The 23,937-nt window shown below is 38.4% G+C and overlaps 2 protein-coding genes across 2 annotated transcripts in view; both read right to left on the bottom strand.

Annotated features, from left to right (window-relative positions):
- Positions 1–7,205: 7,205 nt before the first annotated feature.
- On the bottom strand, positions 7,206–23,931 carry LOC106089319 (ankyrin repeat and KH domain-containing protein mask). The gene is made up of 8 exons (XM_059363744.1): positions 23,741–23,931; positions 21,949–23,679; positions 21,545–21,868; positions 20,669–21,472; positions 20,132–20,594; positions 14,474–20,052; positions 14,183–14,350; positions 7,206–7,635 (listed from the first exon to the last, which is right to left on the bottom strand). Exons 1-8 carry the CDS (start codon positions 23,873–23,875, stop codon positions 7,609–7,611), a joined length of 9,231 nt encoding a protein of 3,076 aa, XP_059219727.1. The 5' UTR covers positions 23,876–23,931; the 3' UTR covers positions 7,206–7,608.
- LOC131993996 (ankyrin repeat and KH domain-containing protein mask-like) overlaps positions 23,919–23,937 on the bottom strand; it is a 47,116-nt gene continuing 47,097 nt past the window's right edge. The window contains 1 exon segment of the mRNA XM_059361412.1: positions 23,919–23,932. Coding sequence (XP_059217395.1) covers positions 23,919–23,932 — 14 coding nt within the window.

Here is a 23,937-nt window from a genome sequence, read left to right as displayed (position 1 = left end):
ACTTGGTGTGCTGACAAAGATACCTTGGACCACCTAATCCACCTAATACTTCTGGATATTGTTGCTAGACAAATTGTTGCGACCACTGATGTGAGGCTAAGGGAACTTTGCGAAATTTGTATCCGTTCACACTGTGTGTCACTTTTAACTACCCAGCCAGACCCACTTAATCCCATGGCAGCATCTTCGCTCCTTAACAAATTAAAAGGAACGATTTTGGTTTCCATCCATATAATCATTTGAATCCCATATTGTCATGATAGATCTACACAACCGATGTGTGGGGAGCGTCTATAAAAGGATTGTGCGCCACACAATTCAGTTGTGTATAAATTTGAATTTCGCACTGCACTCCACTCAAAAATATTTATCACTAGATCCCTTATTGTCATTATAGGCCAATTAACCTATTTGAGGCGTTTTTAGGAGGTAAAGCTCAATTTGAATGTCGCACTGCACTCCACTCAAAAATATTTATCACTATGTCCCATATTGTCATAATAGGTCAATTAACCTATTTGAGGCGTTTTTAGGAGGTAAAGCGCCATCTAGATACTCGAACACAAATTTGAATGTCATATTCGTAATCTACTCTCAAATCGGCTAATATGCTTATTTGGGGAGGAAAGTCTTTTTGGGAGTGGGGCAAAACCCAATTACTTGGATATTATACCATATTGGTAATCTACTCCCGAATATCTTTCATTTGTGTCCAGTATTGTCCACTATGCCTATTTGAAGGGGTTTTGGGGTTGGGGCGGCCCTCTGGATACTTGCATCCAAATTGTTTCTATTGTTCCGATCGGTCCGCTTTAATTTTCTGTGGTGTTTTTGTGGTAAGGGGGAGGTCCGCCCACTTCCGATATCATAAAAATTATGTAGCGTATGTTTTCCTCTAGACCAACCTATAAAATCTGTGAACAATTCAATCGATTTAAATAAGCAAACAAACACGCAAACAAAAATTGATTTTTGTATATAAGATTTGTCAAAATTTTATTTTTAGAGAAAATTTTTTCAAAGTTTTATTTTTATAGGAAAGTTTTTCTTAATTTCGTTTTTATAGAAATTTTAATCAAATTTATACTTTTATAGAAAGTTTTGTCAAAATTTTATGTCAATAGAAAAGTTTGTCAAAATTTTATTTAAATAGAATAATAACTGGTCCGGTTTGTTTCGCTACACCCTTAAGTTATATTCGTATTTAACTCTCAACTTGGAGTTCAGCGACCACCCGAGAATTGACGCAAATGTTTATATCAGTTTGGTATTTTACTCTCAAATACCTTTCCTTTAAGTCACATATTGTCCCGTTTGGTGTATTTTGCAATTTGGAGTGGGGCGACTCGCCTGGGAATTTTTATATTTATTTCCTATTCTACTTTCAAGTACCCATCCGGGCAATATGGGATTAAAACGGTGAGTGGTTAGGGGTGGTTTTTGGGTTGGGTCGGCCCCCTTGGACTTTACCCCAAATTTTTATATAAGTTTCGTTTTCTACTTCCAATTATCCTTCATTTTATACCCATATTGCCTCAATCGGTAAACATATAATTTTTAGGCGGTTTTTGGTGGCCCTCCGAAACTAGGGGTCAAATTTTTATATCAAGTTCGTAATCTACTTTTAAATAACTTTCATTTGAAGGCCATATTATCCTAAAGGTCAGCCTCCAGGGTTATTTGACCCCAAAGTTTTATAACAATTTCGTGTTTTTGGGTTGTCATACGTGTGCAAGCTAAATTTTGCTTAAATCAGTGCACGCAACTTCGAGATCTGGCGTTTTTGAAAATTTGGGTAAGGGGGAAGGTTCCGCTCCCCCTTCGGATATTAAAAAATCGGGTACCCTATATCCATCGGGTATATTGAGCCCAGACATATGTGGGAACATGGTGGCAATAGAAAAAGACGACTACCATTCAAAGATGATGTCAATTTCATGTGATTTGTGTACATATCGACGACTTAAAAGAGACCCAACTTCGGGACTGCAGATAAAAACATAAAAATTGTGGAAAAACTATTTAATCCTTAAATTATAACGTTAACCGAAATGAAGGGTAGGAAGGGTAGCCACAGCGCCAAGAATATATGAAATTCCATAAATCCATAAAAAGGAAACCCTTTGAAACCCATTTGCTTGTCCGACATCTTGCCAACTTATGAACTCTTGAAATATTTAACTGACATACTTAGAAACTTGACCAAACACTTAATCCGACAATTGGATATCAGATACATTTTCTAATCTTAAATAGCTTTCATTTGAGTCCCATAGTGCCGTGATATATATATGGTAGGTTTTGGGGGTGGGCGGTCCCTCTAAGTACCCCATCCGAAATTTGGATACCGATTTTTTGTTTTTTGGTTACCATAAGAGAGCACACAAAATTTCGCTTAAATCTATTGTATAAGGAACACACAAACAACCCGACAAGCAAACACAAATTGATTTTTATAAGGTATTGCCAAAATTTCATTTTTGTCCAAAATTTTGCCAAAATTTAATTATTATAGAATTTTGTTACAATTTAATTTTTATAAAAAATTTTGTCAAAATTTCATTTTTATAGAAAATTTTGTCAAAATTTCACAATTATAGAAATTTTTGTCAAAATTTCATTTTTATAGAAAATGTTGTCAAAATGTCATTTTAATAGAAAATTTTGTCAAAATTTTATTTTTATAGAAAATTTTATCAGTATATAATTTTTATAGGAAATTTTGTCAAAATTTTATTTTTATAGAAAATTTTGTCAAAATTTTATTTTTATAGAAAATTTTGTCAAAATTTTATTTTTATAGAAAATTTTGTCAAAATTTTATTTTTATAGAAAATTTTGTCAAAATTTAATTTTTATAGAAAATTTTGTCAAAATTTTATTTTTATAGAAAATTTTGTCAAAATTTTATGTTTATAGAAAATTTTGTCAAAATTTTATTTTTATAGAAAATTTTGTCAAATTTTTATTTTTATAGAAAATTTTGTCAAAATTTTAATTTTATAGAAAATTTTGTCAAAATTTTATGTTTGTAGAAAATTTTGTCAAAATTTTATTTTTATAGAAAATTTTGTCAAAATTTTTTTTTTATAGAAAATTTTGTCAAAATTTTATTTTTATAGAAAATTTTGTCAAAATTTTATTTTTATAGAAAATTTTGTCAAAATTTAATTTTTATAGAAAATTTTGTCAAAATTTTATTTTTATAGAAAATTTTGTCAAAATTTTATGTTTATAGAAAATTTTGTCAAAATTTTATTTTTATAGAAAATTTTGTCAAATTTTTATTTTTATAGAAAATTTTGTCAAAATTTTATGTTTGTAGAAAATTTTGTCAAAATTTTATTTTTATAGAAAATTTTGTCAAAATTTTATTTTTATAGAAAATTTTGTCAAAATTTTATTTTTATAGAAAATTTTGTCAAAATTTTATTTTTTAGAAAATTTTGTCAAAATTTTATTTTTATAGAAAATTTTGTCAAAATTTTATTTTTATAGAAAATTTTGTCAAAATTTTATTTGTATAGAAAATTTTGTCAAAATTTTATTTTTATAGAAAATTTTGTCAAAATTTTATTTTTATAGAAAATTTTGTCAAAATTTTATTTTTATAGAAAATTTTGTCAAAATTTTATTTTTTAGAAAATTTTATCAGTATATCATTTTTATAGGAAATTTTGTCACACTTTCATTTTTAAAGAAAATTTTGTCAAAAAATTTTTTTTTATAGAATATCAAAATTTTATTTTTATAGAAAATTTTGTCAAAATTTTATTTTTACAAAAAATTTTATCAGTATATCATTTTTATAGAAAATTTTGTAAAAATTTAATTTTTATAAAAAATTTTGTCAAAATTTCATATTTATAGAACATTTTGTCACAATTTCATTTTTAAAGAAAATTTTGTCAAAATTTAATTTTTTATCGAAAATTTTGTCAAAATTTCATTTCTGTAGGAAATTTTATCAAAATTTAATTTTTATAGAAAATTTTGTCAAAATTTTATTTTTATAGAAAATTTTGTCAAAATTTTATTTTTATAGAAAATTTTGTCAAAATTTAATTTTTATAGAAAATTTTGTCAAAATTTTATTTTTATAGAAAATTTTGTCAAAATTTTATGTTTATAGAAAATTTTGTCAAAATTTTATTTTTATAGAAAATTTTGTCAAATTTTTATTTTTATAGAAAGTTTTGTCAAAATTTTAATTTTATAGAAAATTTTGTCAAAATTTTATGTTTGTAGAAAATTTTGTCAAAATTTTATTTTTATAGAAAATTTTGTCAAAATTTTATTTTTATAGAAATTTTTGTCAAAATTTTATTTTTATAGAAAATTTTGTCAAAATTTAATTTTTATAGAAAATTTTGTCAAAATTTTATTTTTATAGAAAATTTTGTCAAAATTTTATGTTTATAGAAAATTTTGTCAAAATTTTATTTTTATAGAAAATTTTGTCAAAATTTTATTTTTATAGAAAATTTTGTCAAAATTTTATTTTTTAGAAAATTTTGTCAAAATTTTATTTTTATAGAAAATTTTGTCAAAATTTTATTTTTATAGAAAATTTTGTGAAAATTTTATTTGTATAGAAAATTTTGTCAAAATTTTATTTTTATAGAAAATTTTGTCAAAATTTTATTTTTATAGAAAATTTTGTCAAAATTTTATTTTTTAGAAAATTTTATCAGTATATCATTTTTATAGGAAATTTTGTCACACTTTCATTTTTAAAGAAAATTTTGTCAAAAAATTTTTTTTTATAGAATATCAAAAATTTTGTCAAAATTTTATTTTTACAAAAAATTTTATCAGTATATCATTTTTATAGAAAATTTTGTAAAAATTTAATTTTTATAAAAAATTTTGTCAAAATTTTATTTTTACAAAAAATTTTATCAGTATATCATTTTTATAGAAAATTTTGTAAAAATTTAATTTTTATAAAAAATTTTGTCAAAATTTCATATTTATAGAACATTTTGTCACAATTTCATTTTTAAAGAAAATTTTGTCAAAATTTAATTTTTTATCGAAAATTTTGTCAAAATTTCATTTCTGTAGGAAATTTTATCAAAATTTAATTTTTATAGAAAATTTTGTCAGTATATAATTTTTATAGGAAATTTTGTAAAAATTTAATTTTTATAGAAAATTTTGTCAAAATCTCATTTTCATACAAAATTTTGTCAAAATGTCATTTTTATAGAAAATTTTGTCAAAATATGATTTTTATGGGAAATTTTGTCGAAATTTTATTTTTATAGAAAATCTTGTCAAAATTTCATTTTTATAGAAAATTTTGTCAAAATGTCATTTTATAGACAATTTTGTCAATTTCATTTATATAGAAAATTTTTTGAAAATTGTATTTAATAAAAATTATCATTTTGATATATTTTCATAGAATTTTTTTTTTATTTATTGGAAAAGTTTTCCTCACATCGCATACAAAATATTCCACCTTAGTTTGGTTGTCGAAAGTGAACATCAACTGCACCGTAGTCGAAGATGAATCTCATATTTTTTGCCTTCGACTGCTTACTGAAATAAGTCGAAGCACATAACTGTAATACACTTTGGTGAAGAATCCGCTTCAGTGAAGCATGATGCACCTTTGAGGGAACCATTAATTTTTGAAGTTATTCAATGCTTATGTGAAATATCGTTTAACAGGAAAAAAGGTTTAGATCCCAAATTTAATTTTTGTGCGATACTGTAAGTCATTTTATACATAATTGGTAAAGCGACGCGAATTATCGCTTATAGCATTTGTGCCTTATCGTTTAACTGAAAACGAATTTACCAATAAGTGAATAAAATATACAGTAATTGGTATGATGGATATCAATAGGTTCAAAGTATGTGATGTCTTGGCATAGACGATGAGTACTACTTATGTTTCCTTAAACCTTCCTTGATTTAATCTCTATCTATAATTCAATCTATAAAACCCAAAAAAAAAAAAATAACGCAAAAAAAATTTAGACTCAAATAAATTTTTTGAGAAATATGTAAATTAAATGGCCAAAAAGGAAAAAAAAAATTTAAACAAATATATTCATTTGTCATGTTGGTTAAATTTAAGTGAAATATTCTGAAATACATAAGGCAATACATGGTGCTTTCCACTCTCTTTTTGTTTCTTTCGCTCTCTCTCTCTCTCTCCATCTCACCGCGTGTTCATAGAGTAGGTCAAAGAATTTGAAATATTGTTCGGTTTGTTTTAATGATTTTTTGTTTTTTATTTTTATTTATGTATATTCCATGCGTTTGTTTTTTGTTTTAATTTTATATGTATATAGTATATATTTATTAAATATTTCAGTGTTGCTATTTTTAATATATAATATATCTTTATTCAAAAACATTTTGTTTTTCTTCTTCTTCTTATACTTCTTTTTCTGTATGGTTTTTCATCTTCTTGTAGCTGCTTACAGACTAACAATGTATGTGTATGTATGTAATTTCATTTTTATCGAGTTTTTTTCTGTTACTCTCTTCTTCAAAAAAAGTGTGGGGGGAGGGGGTTTGTATTTGTTTTGTTTTCTTTTTTCTTATACGAGTAAGTTCAAGTTTTAAACATTTTGCAGAAATTGTTGCTCATTCTTTATCGTATATATAGTAGTGGTTGTATTGTGGTATTTGTTGGGTAGTTGTGTGTGTTTTTCTCAAAAACCTTCCTTTCATATATGCATATGTGTTTCAATTTCAATCTGCCAAACAAAACAATAAAAAAAAATAATAGTAGTTGTATTTTTGCTTCAACACACAAATGAAATAGAAATATAAATCGTATGATGAGTAATTAAAACAAATAATTCAAATATCGACTCCCTTGCGGAGAAAAATAACTAAAGTAATCAAATATCCAAACTTAAAGCATAACTTGTAAAGAGGATACAAAATAAAAATTGGTATTTAGGTATATGTATATGAATGAATTTAAAATAAAATATTTAATAAAAGAAACATTTTACAATTTTAAATGACAAAGGCTGTTGGTTTAGTTGGTTATTTTCTTTCAACTAACTCGTATTTCGTATTGGAGTCAAACCGAGAAGCCCATTGTTCATCTTCTTCTTGATAGTTTCAAGAGAATGTAATTTCGTTGAGTTTATAGCTGAAGAGAAGAACATGGGGTGAGGGTTTAAGGGAGCATAGCAATTTTTAGACTTAATCCATAGAAAAATAATTATAAAATAACTATAAATAAACGAAGTAATGATTGTTTTGTTTGCTTCTTATTCTTGTTGCTGCTGTTTTTCTTTTCTTATCTTTTCTTGTAGAGGAAAGTTTGCCATAATATTATATAATATTATTACTCATTCTCATCTCCAGGGAGGGGGTGATTGATTGTTGAACGTTGAAGAGCAGGGGTAAATAGCGTAAACAGCGTTATACGGTTGGTGTTTGTTTTTTTTTCTTCCTTTAGCGCTGCCACATGCTTGCTTAGCTTTCTCGTAACTGGATTTCTGGTGTTTTTCGATTTGTTTTGTTGTTGATGCGTTTTTGCTTTTCTATTTAATGTTGTAAGTAATATAATGGTGTTGGTGTTTTGCTGTTGCTGTTCTCCATTCACTGGCTTGTCTTACGTTTGCATCATCAATTGGTCCAATTGCTGGCCCAGGTCTGTGAATTGGGAAACGTAAATTAAAACTAAATATTAATTATGAAAGAGCAAAAATAATTTTAATCGTGTCATTGCTACTATCGTTGTCAACGCCTAACTTCACATACAGACCATCTCTGGTAAAGATTTCCGATAGCCCCAATGCTTCATATTTCGTATTTATTGAGGGATTTAATCCACCTCATTTACTTGTATAAAACGTATAAAAAGTAGTAAACGTATAAAAATCGCAAACGGACAAATCCAACGAGAGGCACGTCACATGTGGTGTAGGTGGTCACTGCCTATACACATTAGCATCGTGGGATAAGTTGGATTTGAATAAGAGAAGTAAGATTTGATTTGTTTTCTATTGCGCTTATGAATCAAGTCGTCTTAAAGAGCCTTGGAATGGTTGTTTGACATCTCCCGCTGATGATTTTTCTTGGTCGAAAATGAAATCGCTATACGGGAAACCAGTCAAATGCTTCTAGCAACAACTCACTTTTTCTCAATCCCATGGCAGCCGGTTGTACGTACCGGATTGACTTGATGGATTTCTTCATCGGCAAGTGCTGCCGCCTCAGTGTTCAATACACTGCTACAACAACAACACACTTTTGCTGACTTTTAAATGTTTTTTGCTATACAATTCTTTGAATAGAAAGCATTAAATAATGGTCTAAAGCCGGACAATATCCTGAAATGGAATCTCAATTTTAGATTTAAAAAAAAGCTTTTATTTTAAATCTATTTATAATCAGCGCGCTGCCATCTGCAGCAGTTTGAACACGTTAAAATATTCGCAAATGTCGCCGTTATGTATTAGTGAGGGAGAATAACAGTAAAAAAGGTTGTTGATGTTTTCGCCAGGATTGGTCCGAAATTTTTTGTTGTAGGAGCATGTTCTAACCCCAAAGAGGATAGAAATTACAGAGAAGATTTTTCGCTACGCTAAAATTTTTCGAACGATAAAGACCACACCCACTAGGGCACTGGAGACAATTCTAGATATCCGACCCATTGACATGCAGATTATGAGCCTTAAGGCGATGGAACAATGGATTGAGGATGGGAGCAAGTCATACCATCGCGGTATAATGGAGGCGACAATAGGAAACCTGGAAGGAAGGGAAGAGGTTTCCGATCGGATACCTGAGACGACACTTGAGGTCGAATGCAAGGCACCGCTGCCAGCTGGAAGATCTGGAAGATCATGTTACACGGATGAATCAAAGCTAGAGAACCAAGTGGGCCTGAGGGTCCGGGCGATCACGGAATGCCCCGGGCAGGGCCATAACGGACTAAGGGGAACGGAAGCCTTTAAGGGCGTGGGCGACGAACGAACGAAAAAATCCTATAAGGTGATCCGGATCGTGAGAGGACGAGGCTACTACTGAAAGGAAGTAAGTAGGTGAGCAGTATCAGCCCAATTCTGAAATCTCTGGGAATAAACTCTCAGGGAATAATTTCTCCCTAGTATAAAATCCTCCTATTTTGATTGAATGGGGAGAGGAAAAATATGGGAGAGGGAATTTCGAATTTTCGAAAACAGCTGTTTTGCCTCAGCTGTTTTATTTTGGCTAAACATTTGACTGTTTTTTTGGGAAAAATGAGCATAAAATGGATAAATGAGCAAAACGAATTTATATAGGTTGCTAAAAATTTTGCAAAAATGTTGAGTGTTGCTTTTGTAATGTTTGTTTTTATTAGTTCACAATTATGGTCTACAGTTTGTCACCATATTTATGTGTTGTGATAACTACTTTCCGTTTTCATCCAACAATTAGATGCTTTCAGAGTGATCTGTGGAAGTTGTCGAGGGATATTTCGGAAATTTCAATTTTTTTAATTAGATCAATTAAAAAATTCATTGAAAATTTCAATATTTTTTTTTTATTGAATCCAATAAAAAATTAGTTGGAAATTTGAAAATTTTTCAATTATTTTTTTAATTGAAATTTTTTTCAGTCACCCTTTTTAAAAACTGTGATTTATATTATCATTTTTGTGATTGAAGCAGTTTTAATTCAAAAATTAATTGAATCAAATAATTTCGTGATTGAAACCGATTTTTATTTTTTTTCTGTATAGCGGGAATACTATGCCCATCTTTCATACATCGGGTTGTTGTTGTTTAAAGACCCCATCGGGCCAATCCTATACGTACATCCGGCTGTCATGGGATTGGGTACTAAAAAAGAGTGTTCAAGACAGGTTGAGGTTGAGATATTCGAAACCTGGTAGATCCAGATTCTTCAGCATCAGGAAAGAGATTCCGTCGGGGTCCAACGCCTTGGAGGATTTGGCGGCACGGATGAGATTCTTAACTTTGTCCACGGTAAATTGTGATGGCTATTCATCAGCTTGGAGACCACGGATATGACGAATGGCTCTCCTGTTAGCCCAGTCACTTACGGGATGCACAATAAATTGACGGTTCAACAACCTGGCGAATCTCTTCGGATCAGTTACAATTGCTTCGCCGAAAGTAACTGAGGTCCTGTCACCGGCGTCTACCGGCGATTGAGAGTGACTTAACAGTAGACCACAGCTTGCCTAAACCGGTACCTAAATTACATTGCTCCAAGTGTTGCAGCCACAAATTCCGCTTATGTTCGTTGACTACCCTGTTCATTTCCAGATTCAGATCGCTGATTGTGGGCTTAGTGGGGGCCGTGCAAGGAATCTTATCACGCTCAATAGCAAGCACCCCTGCCTGCGCCGAAAAATTGGGCCGCACTTGGGGAATTCGACCGGCTGCTGCGTTTATTTTGTTTCGGAATTTCCTCTTCCTCTTGGAAACAAGCACATTTGTGGGGGATGTCAGTTCAGTAAAGCGGCGATTGTATCCATTCCATACACCGGTTACACCTCACTGACACCGACCGACGATGGAGGCGGTTCTAGTAAGCCGAACACAACCAGGGTTCTTTTCAATCCCGGCACGGACCAGAGTCGTGCGGAGAAGGCACTCTGGTATGTGCCCCTCCCATTACGAAAAAAGGATGAACACGTACACTTAGGGGGCTGCCCTTGCCGACGAGGACACAATCGGGTCACTCCGGTGCGTAAAATCGGCTGCCATGGTATACACCAGCAACACCAATTATGATGTATCTAGGCTATGTCTTTAGCTAAAACTAAACCCGCCTCGCTACTCTTTCTTTATAACTCGAGAAACAATATTTTTCGTTGCAGTTTTGGAAACATCGCTGGAGTGTTTTGGATTCTAAGGAGTGATCATGGACCCAAACATAAACTTCAAATTTTTGTTTTAGGAGCTTCACATATCTAAATCTTTTTGCATCAAAAAAAAACACCTCTGAGTAGTTTTCCAAAAATCAAGCGCAAAATATTGTTTTCCGAACTATAAAAGAAAGAGTAGCGTGGCGTTTTAGGTCAAGCTACCGACTAGACTGTTAGACTAATAGTTAATAATATTTTTTTATTGAATGAATGCATGCATTGGGGAAGTAAACCCAACAGAAAAACGTTAACTTAGAAAATGTTACAAATATCAAAGAAATGATTGTGTCAATTAATGTTTTAATTGATAATGACAAAAATTTCAATCACGATCGTAATTGAAAAAAGTTTGAATCAATTAAAAAAAATTTAATCAATTAATTTTATAATTGAAAATTACCAGCATTTCAATCACGATCGTAATTGAAAAAAAATCTGGATTCAATTAAAAAATTGTTGATTCAATTAATATTTTAATTGAAAAAATTGTTATTTCCAATAAATTTTTTCATTGAAAAAATTTTTGTGAAATTTTCTTCTGTGTTGAAATGGTGCTTAACCCGAACATGGTGCACTGACACTGTAGTAGAATAAGTTGACAAATAAAAACACACACACTATTATCTATTATTGGGGACTTATACAAAAACAAATGTGTGAGTGTGCTCATTACTGCTTTAGACCGAGTGCGTAAAAACATACGTCAGTTGTATAATCTTGGATTGGCAAAGGTTAGGTCATCTTCTAGCTCAAAGTCAAAGTCTGACCATAGCACGGTCCCATAGACTGAAATCAAAGCTATTAAATTTTTAAATGGCATCGCTGAAACACTAACGGCGAGTAAAATGATCCTAAGGTCAATAGCAATCTAGACGGAAAGTCTCGAAGTATATGAAGCACATCACAATAATGAACTGTAGGCCCGACAGACGGGAGGATAGAGGGCAGCCCTATTGTACTGATGATTAGACTATCCACTTAAGAAACGTTTACAATTGGTATGCATGTGATCTAATCCAATCTGTTGCCTGGCAATTTATTTTCAATAATCAATAAAAATACTTAATTTCTTGTGATATTTATTCCCTTGGTCAAATTAGCTCGACTCTTTCCCCCCTTTGGGAAAAAATAATAACATAAAACAATAAATATTGCCAGCCATACCAGACGCACAAAATAAAAAAATAATCGTAATCCATTGTGGTTGTTCTTGAGGACCAAGAAACAATTCACGCGAAGCAGACGGAGTTAGGAACGTTAGCGTAGAAGACGAATGTAGCCGTGTAGATCAGTAAAACGGTTGGCAGAACAACGAAAATACTTTGAGGTGATACGAACCATGACAAGAGAATAGTACTGAGGAGAAGATAAGTAATAAGAAATCTTACACGCGGCCATGTATACATGGGCGCGCAGGGACACTGATTGGCACACACCGGGTAGACATTTACGTGGGCTTGGACCAGCGTTTCGTTTGCACCACACAAGCTGAAACATTGAGGTCCGATCCGTGTGTTCATTGCTGTCACGAGAAGCTTAGCTGCGACCTACTGGGCGCATCCACAGGTTCCGGACAGTGGAATGCTCCATCCGGAATAGTTGCAACTGCAGTCGCGAACAATCAGCGGTATCGAGCGGAGAGTCTCAGTGAGAGGTCGGGTGGCACAAGGCGAGTTATTTGCGCCTTTAAATAACCAATGGCCAACCTGTTCCTGTGGCGGTCGTTCCTTTGGACCGGAACGAGTTTGCTTACCTACAGAAGCTTGATGAGGATCGCCACCACCTCATGAAAATGTGGTTACAACAACAACTGTTGAATGCACATACAACTGGGCGTATCGGGTATCTACCCTTTTATTTTTTACTTTTTCTCATCTCTAGGTCCAATCAAGCACTCACAGATTTTTACTTTTTTACCCATACTACCACACTAGCTAGGATACAACAAGGAACAAATTGACCTTTGAGTGAAGGTAGGTGGAAGTAAGTGTAAAAGATGCAGGCAAAACGACGAGAAGTTGGAAATTTTCTTACACCAATTCACGGCCTTAGCAGCTAACAGATCCCGACAATTGGGTGTACAATTAACCAACTTAGGAGTTGAGAATGAAAATTGTAAAGGAACATGGAGTAGCAGCGAATTTCTAATGTAGACTTTTTGAGGTTACTTTTTTAATTAGTTGGAGAGCACACATAGGTCTTTTGCCTTTCCCAGATCCCGACAATTGAGACTACAATTAACCAACTTAGGAGTTGAGAAGGAAAATTGTAAAGTAACATGGAGTAGCAGCGAATTTCTAATGAAGACTTTTTGAGGTTATTTTTTTTTTAATTAGTTAGAGAACAGACTTAGGTCTTTTGTCTTTCTCAAATTCTAGCACCAAGTTTCTTCAACCTCTTGAACTTTCCCCAAAGTTTCGGTCCTCACTATTTGCTGCCGGTTATGCTAATGCTGATTTCTATCCATTGCACTATGTGAAGCAATTTGCTGTATTCCTCAGTAGCACCAATGGTACGACCCAATACCATGACAGCCGGTTGTACGTACTGGATTTACCGATGGAGTAAGTGTTTCATCGGCAAGGGCTGCCGCCTCAGTGCACTGCACATTGCTACAACAACAACAACTAGGAGTACCATAGCTTGCTTGATGGCGGGTTATGGTACCCAAGTATGGATTTTTCAATTGTGGAACCCTGCTTTAAACGGGGATATTTAAAAGCGTGAACCAGTAACTCAAAAGTAGCACCACTAGTACGACCCAATCCCATGGCAGCCGTTTGTACTTACAGGATTGACCCGATCGAGTATTTCATCGGCAAGGGCTGCCGCCTCAGTGCACGGCACACTGCTACAACAACAACTAGGAAAACCATAGCTTACTTGATGGCGGCTTGTGGTACCCAAGTATGGATTTTTCAATATTTGTCCAGTTGTAGTACCCACCCTTATATTTAAAAGAGTGATCCTGTAACTCAAAAATTAGCAAAGGGGTTTTTTTTTGTGCACTGTCAACACGAAGTGCCAAGTTCAAATCAGTTAAATATACCAAAAACCAGCAGGTGCCCTTACATGGAGGCTATGTGAAAAAACTGGCTAAAAATCTGGCGTAAAACATTGCTCAACTTTCATTTTCGGTAATGGATTTATGTACAAAGGGACACAAAACAAAGCCAAAAACCTTTGTGTTTTGCTCTACTGTACTGGTAATGCTTTTCACCTAGGAAATCTTAAATCTTGTCATTAAACGATATCTGTATTTGCATATCAAAAAACCAGAGTATAACAATAATAAATAAACGTACAACAAATACTTACATGTTTATCGTGATGATCCCACAATTCAATCTTATCTGGCATATGAGACATATCATTGCCACCAACATGACCCAGAAAATGTGGATACGTGTATGTCGGTATTAAATTCATGGGTTGATTTTGATTTAGATTTGGTGGAGGCATAGTATTATGATAATCCAAAGCCAACTGTTTTTGGAGAGAAAAGGAAACACAATAGAGGAGGGGCAAAGGTGATTTCGTTAGGAGGCAAATCACAACAATTTACTGAAAATTTACCTTGAACGAAAAATGGAACAACTAAATACTTACATGATATGGATCTTGTTGATGATGGTAATCTCCAGGACCACCAATTCCGGCCAAACCAGCCATTGAAGCAGTTCCAGCTCCGCCAGCACCAGCGCCACCATAATAGCGATACTGTTGTTTCATCCAATTGGCTTGCTGTTGTTGCTGTTGAACGGCTGCTGCGGCGGCTTGTTTTTCGGCTGCAGCAGCACCAAGCAGCCATGGGGGCAGTGGACCCGGAGCCATTCCAGCGGCTGGGCCTGTCGGCATTCCGCTGGCAGCTGCCGCCATGGCAGCCAATGTATCATCGACGCTGAGGCCGACGGCTCCAGCCAATCCTCCAATACCCATGCTCATGTTTGCCATATTGGGATAGTTGTTGTATTTCCAAGAGGCCCTTTCAGTACCTATAGGCCTGGGCATTTTGCGCATATCGTCCGCTGATTGCTGTTGGGCTTGCAACTGTTGTGGTGTTTGCAATAGCATCGATGCATTATTAACATTTCCGGCAGCTCCACTCTGGTTGGGTGACATTGCGGCAGGCGAATTCGAGCCACCGGGTCCCACAGAACCATTCTCTAAATTCAATATATCTCTGGTGGAAGGTGGTACATAACCACCTGTAGCTGCATATTCCGTATACCAACGTTGATTTTGAGATTGTCCTGCCTGCGGCTGAGATTGTGGCCTTTGCGGAGCCAGATTTTGGTTGTGATTATGGGGTGGTTTTCCAGGAGCTGCATTGAAAGCATTGCCACTGGGTGCTTGTTGTTGTTGAGCTCCCGCTGCTTGTTGTGATTGATTCTGCGGCTGAGACTGATGGTACATGCCTGCGGCACCAATGGGTTGGCTCGACGAGGGTGGTTGGGGTTTATTTCCAGCTTGTTGCTGACCACCAAATACCGTTCCGCGAGCATTCATTCTTGCATTGTTGGCATTAAATGCCTGCTGTTGCAGCAATGAGGGATCCATGGGGTAACCCATTTGAGCAGCTGCATTGAGTTGTGCCGTTGGATCATAGAATCGAGGTTGTTCGCCAATAGCTCCGGGAGCATTTTGGCGATTGGATGTGTTTGAGCCTATGGGTCCAAAGTTATGGGCAGTGCCGCCAGCAGCATTATCAGCGCCAACATTTGCGTTATTTGAAGGTGGGGATTGCTGAGAATTGCTATTGGGCACATTTGAACGATGTTGGCCACTTGTATTGGGTCTTTGTATGGCCAAGCCGCTTGGTGGAGGTCCAGTTGCTTGGGCGTTCGCTGCATTTTGGGTAGTTTGCTGTTGCTGGTTGGCTGCGGATGTGGGAGGCTTTATCACTCCAGGCGAAATAGCACTAGGATCTTGTTGTTTTGGCTGTTGTTGGCCGGCAGTGTTGGCTGTGGATGCCGAAATATCGTTTCCTGCTTGACCAACACTTCCACCACCACCAGCACTCATATTTGATATAGCTCCGGGACTACGTGCAGTTTGTACACCGGATCCAATAGGCGCTACACCCGTTTCCGATAATATGGTTAATGTTTGCTGAGTTGACATATTCAAATTGCTAGTGCCAGGTGGAGTCGTCGAATGACTTGATGATGCCTTTGAGCTTCCCACCGGCGAACTTAGTATGTTGCGATTGTAGCCTGGTGCCTTAGAAGCATCGGCTTGAGGCAAACTATCATTGACCAAGGGGTTGGGATTGGTGTAAACTTGCGATGTGTCTGCAGTGCCCCATTGCGTCTGATGGTAGTCGTTGAACAAAGAATATTCGCTGCTTATTTTTGATGCCAGCTGTGTACCGAAAGTAGCACCCGAAGTGGCCATTGCAGCAGAAACGGATGTGGGCACACTGCCATCACCCATTGTGCCAGTGTTAATGTGTAAACTTTGCGATGTTGAAGGGACGCCACTGGCACTCATAGCAACATGATGTTGGGCCTGTTGACCCAATTGCGATGTAGGTGTTGAAGCTCTTTGTTTATTCGGCGGTCCTATGGGTGTCACGGAACGAGGAACACTGCCAACTGCGGCGTTGTTGTTGTTGGCTGCAGCGGCTGCGGCATTTGCTGCGGCAACTGCTGCTGCTGCTTCGGCTACGTTGAATGTACCAATGGGCCCAGCTAAGGTATTGTTGGTGTTGTTTGAATGTCCGCTTCCTCCTAAGGACGGTATGGTGGAACTTGGCACGGGTTTGCCTCTACCATATGGTGCCGTGATGCCAGGACGCTGAAGACCTCCGAGTTCCGTTTTCTTGGTTGGAGATAAATTATTTCCGCCCGCCAATGCTGACTGAGCCGAAGCTCCCGTAAGCAATTTTGCTGCAAACGTTTGGCTATTTATGACCGACGCTTTGCCCGTCAGCGAAGATGCCGATTTTTGTGTGCTATTGTAGGTAGTAGATGTTAATATCTTAGCAATGACATCTTTATGCTTGCCTTGATTTGACAAATTCCCACCAGAGGCCCCCACACCGCCTGGCCCACTACCACGAGTGACTGTTGTTTGTTGGGAATAAAAGGGTTTTGAAGGTTGCGTACGACTCGCTGCAACTTTGGGTGCATTAGTGGCAACACCCGCGATTTTGTTGTTATTGGCCTTGGTATTTGCATTGCTGCCTACAGTCTTGGCGGGCTGTACGTTATTTCCGCCAGGTATTGAGGAAACCGAGGATGATGTAGATGAGCCCGAGGACATACTATGTTGTTGACCAATACTGCTGGAAGCTGAGGCTTGCAAAGCCGTTTTATTATCCCACGTTCCCACCTGCATTGTGGCAATCGAAGACATAACCGATGCGGGGGAAGTTGTTGCGGCTGGTGGTACAACATTCGCTTTATTATTATTATTATTAAGGCGAGGAAGCATTTGGAAAATGTCCACATCCGGATCCTTTATAAGGGCTAATATTAGCATGTGAGCTTGTTTAGTGGCTTCTGTAAGGCCCTTAATGGTTATGCTACGTTCCAATTGATTTTTACCCTGCTTCTCGACCTCAATGTGCGCTCCCGTTGTGGCACGTATGGCATTGATATTGCTGCCGGCACGGCCAATAACACGAGATATCGCATTGACAGGAACTTGAACTTTCTTGCAGATCGTTTCGGGCATAGTGGAAGTTACTGTGGTAGTGGTAGACACGCCCGGCACAGTGATGCACGTTGACGACGACGAGGAGGATGATGATGAGGATGTGGCTGATGTTGTGGTAGAGCAATTGCTGCTGCTGTTACTGCTGCCAGTTGTACTAACCGTAGAGGTGGTAACGGAAGAGGTCACTACAGCAGCACTTGAAGCCTGTTGGGTTGAGCTTTTCCTTACGACTTCCTTCCAACCATCTTCGCCTCTTTTAGGTGCTGGAATGGTGGCCGAATGGGGTTTGGTGGTAGCAGTCGTTGCTGTTCCACTTGTAACGATGTCGGTATCTTTGCGTTCATCGGCTACTTTACTACCAGCAGAGTAAATCAGGGTCTTGCGATTTGTGGCGGTTTCAGTCGTTTTGGGCGGCTGCTGCTGCTGTTGGATGTGTTGCGCATGAGATGATGCAGTGCTTTGCTGTTGCAGTTTTGTAGTGCTGGTTTGTTGTTGTTGCTGTAGCAAAGCCGTTCCTGCGGCCGCTAGTTCTTTGGGTGCTAAATTTTCCTTTTCTTTCTGCTTGTTTGAATCCTTTTTATTTTTCGCTTGGCTGGACGACACAGTATTGCCACTACTAATGACAGCCTCTTCTTTCTTCGGCTGTTGGCTTTCGACTTTCTTGTTCGAAGAATTGTTGCTCGCGACTTGTGGCTTTGCAGTGAGAGTGGTATTTGAGTCCTGGGATTTCTTGTTGCTCGCTGAGACCTTGCTCTCGTCTTTCTTTTTCTGTTGCTGTTGCTGCTGTTTAGTGGTCGTCGAAGCTGCTACCGATGCTTGTGGTATATGCGGTTCTTCAATGACCGGACTACTATTACGGGTATTTTGTTGTGCTGCCTGCTGCTGTTTATTTTTCTTCTTATTCTTATTTTTGCCACCAGCGGCTGATTTTTCAGTACTTTGGTTATTTCCACCGGGCCCGCCGCCTTTAATGTCTGTGCTCGAGCAGGACCCCTGGTCGATGCCAGAGTCACCTTCTTCGCGATAATTTTGGGGATTCTGCTGCTCATCATCGTCATCGGCCACATTATTATCTTCGTTTTCAGAGTCATCTTCTTTGTCGGAATCTTTGTCATCATCATCATCTTGGCTTTGCTGGCGTTTGCGCTGAGCTCCACCGCCACTGCCGGTGGCCTCCTCCATTTGTCGACGTTTTTCCTCCTTCTTTTCCATCTTCTTCTTCTTTTTACGTTCGCGTCTTCTCGCGGCTGCTGCCCGTTTGCTCTCCTCCCTGGTGCGCTCCATGTCTAACTCCTCAAGCAAAATGGAGGCATTTTTGTTGGCCTTGACAGCTTGTGCTTCTTTGGCCGCTCGTATAATCTTCATACAGTCGTAGCATTTCTCCGACAACTCCTTATCGCTGATGGTCGAGATGAAGCGATTCATCTCTTGATCCGATGGGAATTGGGTAACATACTGCACCATCCATTTGACAACTTTGGTGTGGCCCTTACGAAATGCGGCCATTAGACAGGAAACTCGGCGGTTATCTTGCGAATCAATGTCGGCGCTGTGAGCATACAATATTTCCACAACGCTCAAATGGCCGCCGTGTGCGGCCAACCACAGGGGAGAGTTGCCTTTCTTGTTCTTTACCTCGACAGCTGCTCCACGCGAAAGCAAAAGCTCAACAAATTTCAAATGACCCTTGTCGGCGGCTATGGTTAATGCTGTGTCTCTGGACGTGGGCACTGGCGCCGCATTAACATCGGCCCCCTTATCAAGCAAAACCCTACCCACCTCTATATAGCCACCGGAAGCTGCCTCCATTAAGGGCGTTAAGCCGGTCTTGGCTCTATGCTCCACGTTGGCTTTTCGATCTAAAAGCAAACTTACAACTTCATGTCTTCCTTGGAAGCAAGCCAGTGTCAAGGCGGTATTACGATTTGTCTCTATCTGAGCATTAATGTCAGAGCCTTGATCGAGCAACAATTTCACGGCTGCTGTATGTCCATTCATGGCAGCTAGCATTAAAGGTGATATTCCCAGTTTACTGCCGGTTCGAGAATTGATTTCGGCTCCATTGCTCAACAACAATTTAATGATGTTCACATAACCTCCACTGGCAGCCAAACTGAGTGGTGTGTAGTCCGAAACATTGCGATGCTCCTTATTGGCACCTACACTGAGTAAAAGTTCCACTACTTCGTAGCGTCCTCCAGAACAGGCCAAGGACAGAGGTGTATCCTTGGTACGTTCTGATTGAGCTTCCAAGTCGGCCCCATGTTTCAGTAAAATATCCACGACCTTTTCGTGGCCGGCTGTGGCGGCCAATATCAGTGGCGTAAAGCCCTTTTTATCGCGATGTTCAATGTTGGCTCCACGATTTATTAGCAACTCTACTAATTCTTCATGGCCACCTGCACAGGCCAAAGTGAGAGCGGTATCATGATTGGAGTCGGTTTCAGAGTCCACATCGATGGTTTTATCCAAAGTAGTTGTGGCGGCCACAGTTTGCTGGTATTGTTGTTGGGCAACAGCATTGGCTACAATTGGAATAAAAAGAAGAAAAGTGTTGCATTTACCAGCACACAAGCCTTTGAATTTTCATTTTGTTAAACCTACCTTGACTGCCGGCAGCTGTACGTAGCAGGGAATATCGATTGCGCTCTTTACGCGACTGCTTATCGATAACCTTTTTAGCAATACCGCCGGGCATTTTGCTACTGCCACTTGAACTGGTGGATGCTTGCGGAGCTGCTGGAACAGATCCATTTGCAGCGACCTGTGTCAAAGCTGAACTCAGTGGAGCGGTTGTTGGAAGTTGAGGCTGTTGTTGTTGCTGTTGGACAGCAGCCGCGGCCGCAGCTGCGGCTGCTACCGCCATTTGCTGTTGGGATTGGTGTTGCTGCTGCTGTTGTTGTTGTTGTTGCTGGGCTGTTAACGCACAGACGCTACCCAAACCGACGTCAACCGCTGCCGCCATGTTGGAGAGGGTGGGACAAAATTGGTTTACTCCACGGGCAGTTTGAACAGCATTTGGATGAGGTACAACAACCGAGGGCTGAGTTTGTGTAGCAACTTGAACCTAGTAGGAGGACAAGGGCAGAAGGGAAATCAATAGAAATCTAGTGCTCCTTGATGTTGATGTTTTGGTCTTACCTGTGTTGATTGCTGTTGTTGTTGTTGCAGCAACAACTGTTGTTGTTTCTGTTTCAAGACCTGCTGGCTGAGTACTTGCTGTGCCAGAGCTGCCTGCTGTTGTAACAACAAATTGTTTTGAGCCACCTGTTCCAGAGTGTTTTGTTGCTGATGTTGTTGTTGCTGTATGTGTTGCTCTTGTTGTTGCTGCTGCTGTTGCATAAGGCTTTCAGCTTGCGACAGATCCTGCAACATTTGTTGCTCCTGTTGCAATAGCTTCAGCTGCTCTTGCTGTTGTTTCTTTTGATCCTGCAACTCCTGATGGTGCATTTTTAGATGCTGCAGTTGTTGCGCTGTCGTAGCCACTTCATCTTCAAGCTGATCTTGATCTGGTTGCTGTTGTAACTGTTGCTGATGTACGGCTGGAGGTAGTTGAAATAGCAGTTGCAGAGACTGCGACGATTTGTCTGTCACACCACCACTACCGTCAACGTTGAATACGAAATTTGTATTGGCATTTCCCAAGTTTTGTGGCTGCTGCTGGCCGTTAATGCTTTGCTGTTGGCGCTGATTAGCAGCCGCGGCGGCTACAGCATTCAGGAGGCGAACATTTGTTTGCTGTTGTTGTTGCAGTTGTTGTATGTGCTGCTTCAATTCATGGTCCAAACCCAAATGTTGGTGCTGTTGCTGCAATTGATATTCAGTGACGGTATCTTGTGTTGTAGTAGGCAGTGTTGGTTGCAGTTGTTGCTGTTGAGCGGCAGCCGCTGCAACATCCTCCGAGCAGAAAGGTATCAATGACAATGTTGTGGGCTGATGTTGATGCTGCAATTGAGCGGGTATGACGACAATGTGAGTTAAAAATTGCTACATCTTCATTTCGTCTCTTAAACTTACCTGCATTTGCATTTCATCGGCATCGGCAAATCGTTGATGCAATTGTTGTTGAAGCTGATAATCTAAAAGCAGTTGATTGGCTTGTCGCTGTTGTTCTTGTTGCTGAAGTTGTTCTTCTTCCTCACTGGCAGTCAGGACGCCCTGTTGTTGCTGTTGCTGTTGATGTTGGGCGGCAGCTGCAGCACTCATTAAATGATCTTGACTAGTCCACTTGGGTGTCAAGGCCCAATTTCCGCTGCCATTACCATTCCAGCGATCCTTGATCATGGAACTGTAACTACCAATTTGATTCAATTCACTGCAGCTAAGATTGCTGGCAAATTCCTAAAACAACAAACAAAAATAGTAGTACTCAGGCATATAAAAAAAATAGTTTTTCGCTCCAAAAGCTTTGGGAAACATACTTGCAATGCGGGGTCCTGTACGTTTTGTATGACATGAAAGAACTCATCCATTTCCACTTCAATGTCATACATTTCTTCGCGCATACCCTCTTCAACTTGCTGATCGTCACCGGCAGCCACATTATGCTGCTGATGATCCTGACCATCAGCAGACGCATCTAAACCGGCAGCGGAATTAGCGAATTGTTCCAAGGTGTCAGCGTCCATGGTTGCGGGATACATTAATTCATTGCCATTGCCGGTACCATGAACAGAGTTTGTGTCCAAATCTCCTTCGTTAGCACTCGCTCCGCCAACTTTTAATATATCGCCATCATTTCCACAGGAATCTTGAGTATCGCTGCCTATTTGCTTAACGGCTGCTAAGTGCTGTTGTAAGACATTACTCAGAGCAGTGTTGCCGCTAAATTTCAAATTCATATTTTGTGGGAATACAGTGAGGATATCACTACTCGCACCCGCACCAATCTCTTGACGCAAGTCGGTAAAGGCTTGTGATAAGTCACCGGGTTTTAGGGTGGCATTTGATAGTATGAGATTCTCCAAACGTTGGGAAATTGGCTTAATACCTTTTGAGGGGGATTTCAATTGATTTTCATCAACATCAGTGTATTCTTGCATGGCCTTCATATCTTCGTCCAGGTGCTGTTGTTGCTCAACATCCGAATTGGTTTCATCTTCGGGCAAACACTCTTCCGAGGCTAAGGAATGGTCATCGTAAGAATTTCGGCGCTCGGCATCCAACTGGCGCTGCTGTTGTTCGGAGGCCGCTTTAGCCGCAGCTGCCGCGGCAGCAGCAGCAGCAGACAATTGTTGGGCCAATTTTTCTTTCTTCGACAATTTACGTTGTTTCTTAGTTTGCGTTTGGCCGCCGCCACCACCAGCACCACTAGTGTTGACAACATTGTTTAATAAAAAGCCATCCAATTCTTTTTTGGTTGCTACTTCATCGCCACCTCCTCCTCCGACTCTTCCTTCGGTGTCGGGGGCAACATTAACCGCAGCTGCTTGGGCAGCCGCTGTACAAAGTGTTGCCAAGTTTTTCATTTCATTATTGGCATCGCCCATCATTTCTGGTGAATCCTCAATGCCGACGCTGGCACCGCTATCTATCTGCCCGCCATCCATTAATTGTTTATCGGGTGGTGTTTCCGTAGGTGACTTTGGTTGTTTGTGGAATATACGTTGACGCAGATCAACTATTTGCCAACCCTCTTGAAGCTTCTTCAAACATTCCTGTTGTTCAGCAGGATTCAATCCACAAGCTTTGGCAACAGCAGCAGCTGCTGCGGCAGCATTGGCTTTGCTTAAAGCATTCAGAGATTCGGTAACGGCCATCTTCGAGTCAGACAAGGCAGCATCGAGTGCATCTTGAATCTCTTGTGCAGTTTGCTCACTTTCCGGCTGTTGATGTTGCAGCTCCTGTTGCAATTGGTGCTGTTGTTGTTGTTCGGCAGACTGAAGTTCCATAAGCTGTTGCAACTGCTGTTGTTGCTGTTGCTGGGGATTGTATAATGCCACCGTGCCAGAGGAAGGAGAAGCTAAAGGCGATGCTGGTGAGTTGCTTAGAGCAATAACACCTTGCTGCGAAATGTCCAAAGCAATTTGAGGCTGTTGCTGTTGCTGCTGCTGCTGTTGTTGCTGTTGATGTTGTTGGGCCGCAAATACCATATGATTCATGATAGCATGCTGAGTTTGTATGCTGGGAGTCGTTTCGTTCTTTACAAAGGGCTTTACAAAGACAACAAGAGATTAGACATCATCTTAATCTACTTAACAATGGATTACTTACCAAGTTGTTGTAGATGGATACCATTTGATTTTGCCTAAATATTGGCTGCTGTGACTGGTGTAAGGCTGCCGCTGAGCTATTTACACTCGACGCAGCGGATGTAACTGTGGACTGGGTGCACGTTTTACGCAACATCTTGCCATCCTTCTTAGACACTGGCTTTGCCTTAGGCCTATCGCTAATAGCTGTGCTCTGCG

This window comes from Stomoxys calcitrans, chromosome 2 (genome assembly GCF_963082655.1).
Source record: "Stomoxys calcitrans chromosome 2, idStoCalc2.1, whole genome shotgun sequence".
Classification (NCBI taxonomy): Eukaryota; Metazoa; Arthropoda; class Insecta; order Diptera; family Muscidae; genus Stomoxys; species Stomoxys calcitrans.
Note: the sequence above shows the minus strand (reverse complement) of the source record. Positions and strands in the feature narration are given on the sequence as shown.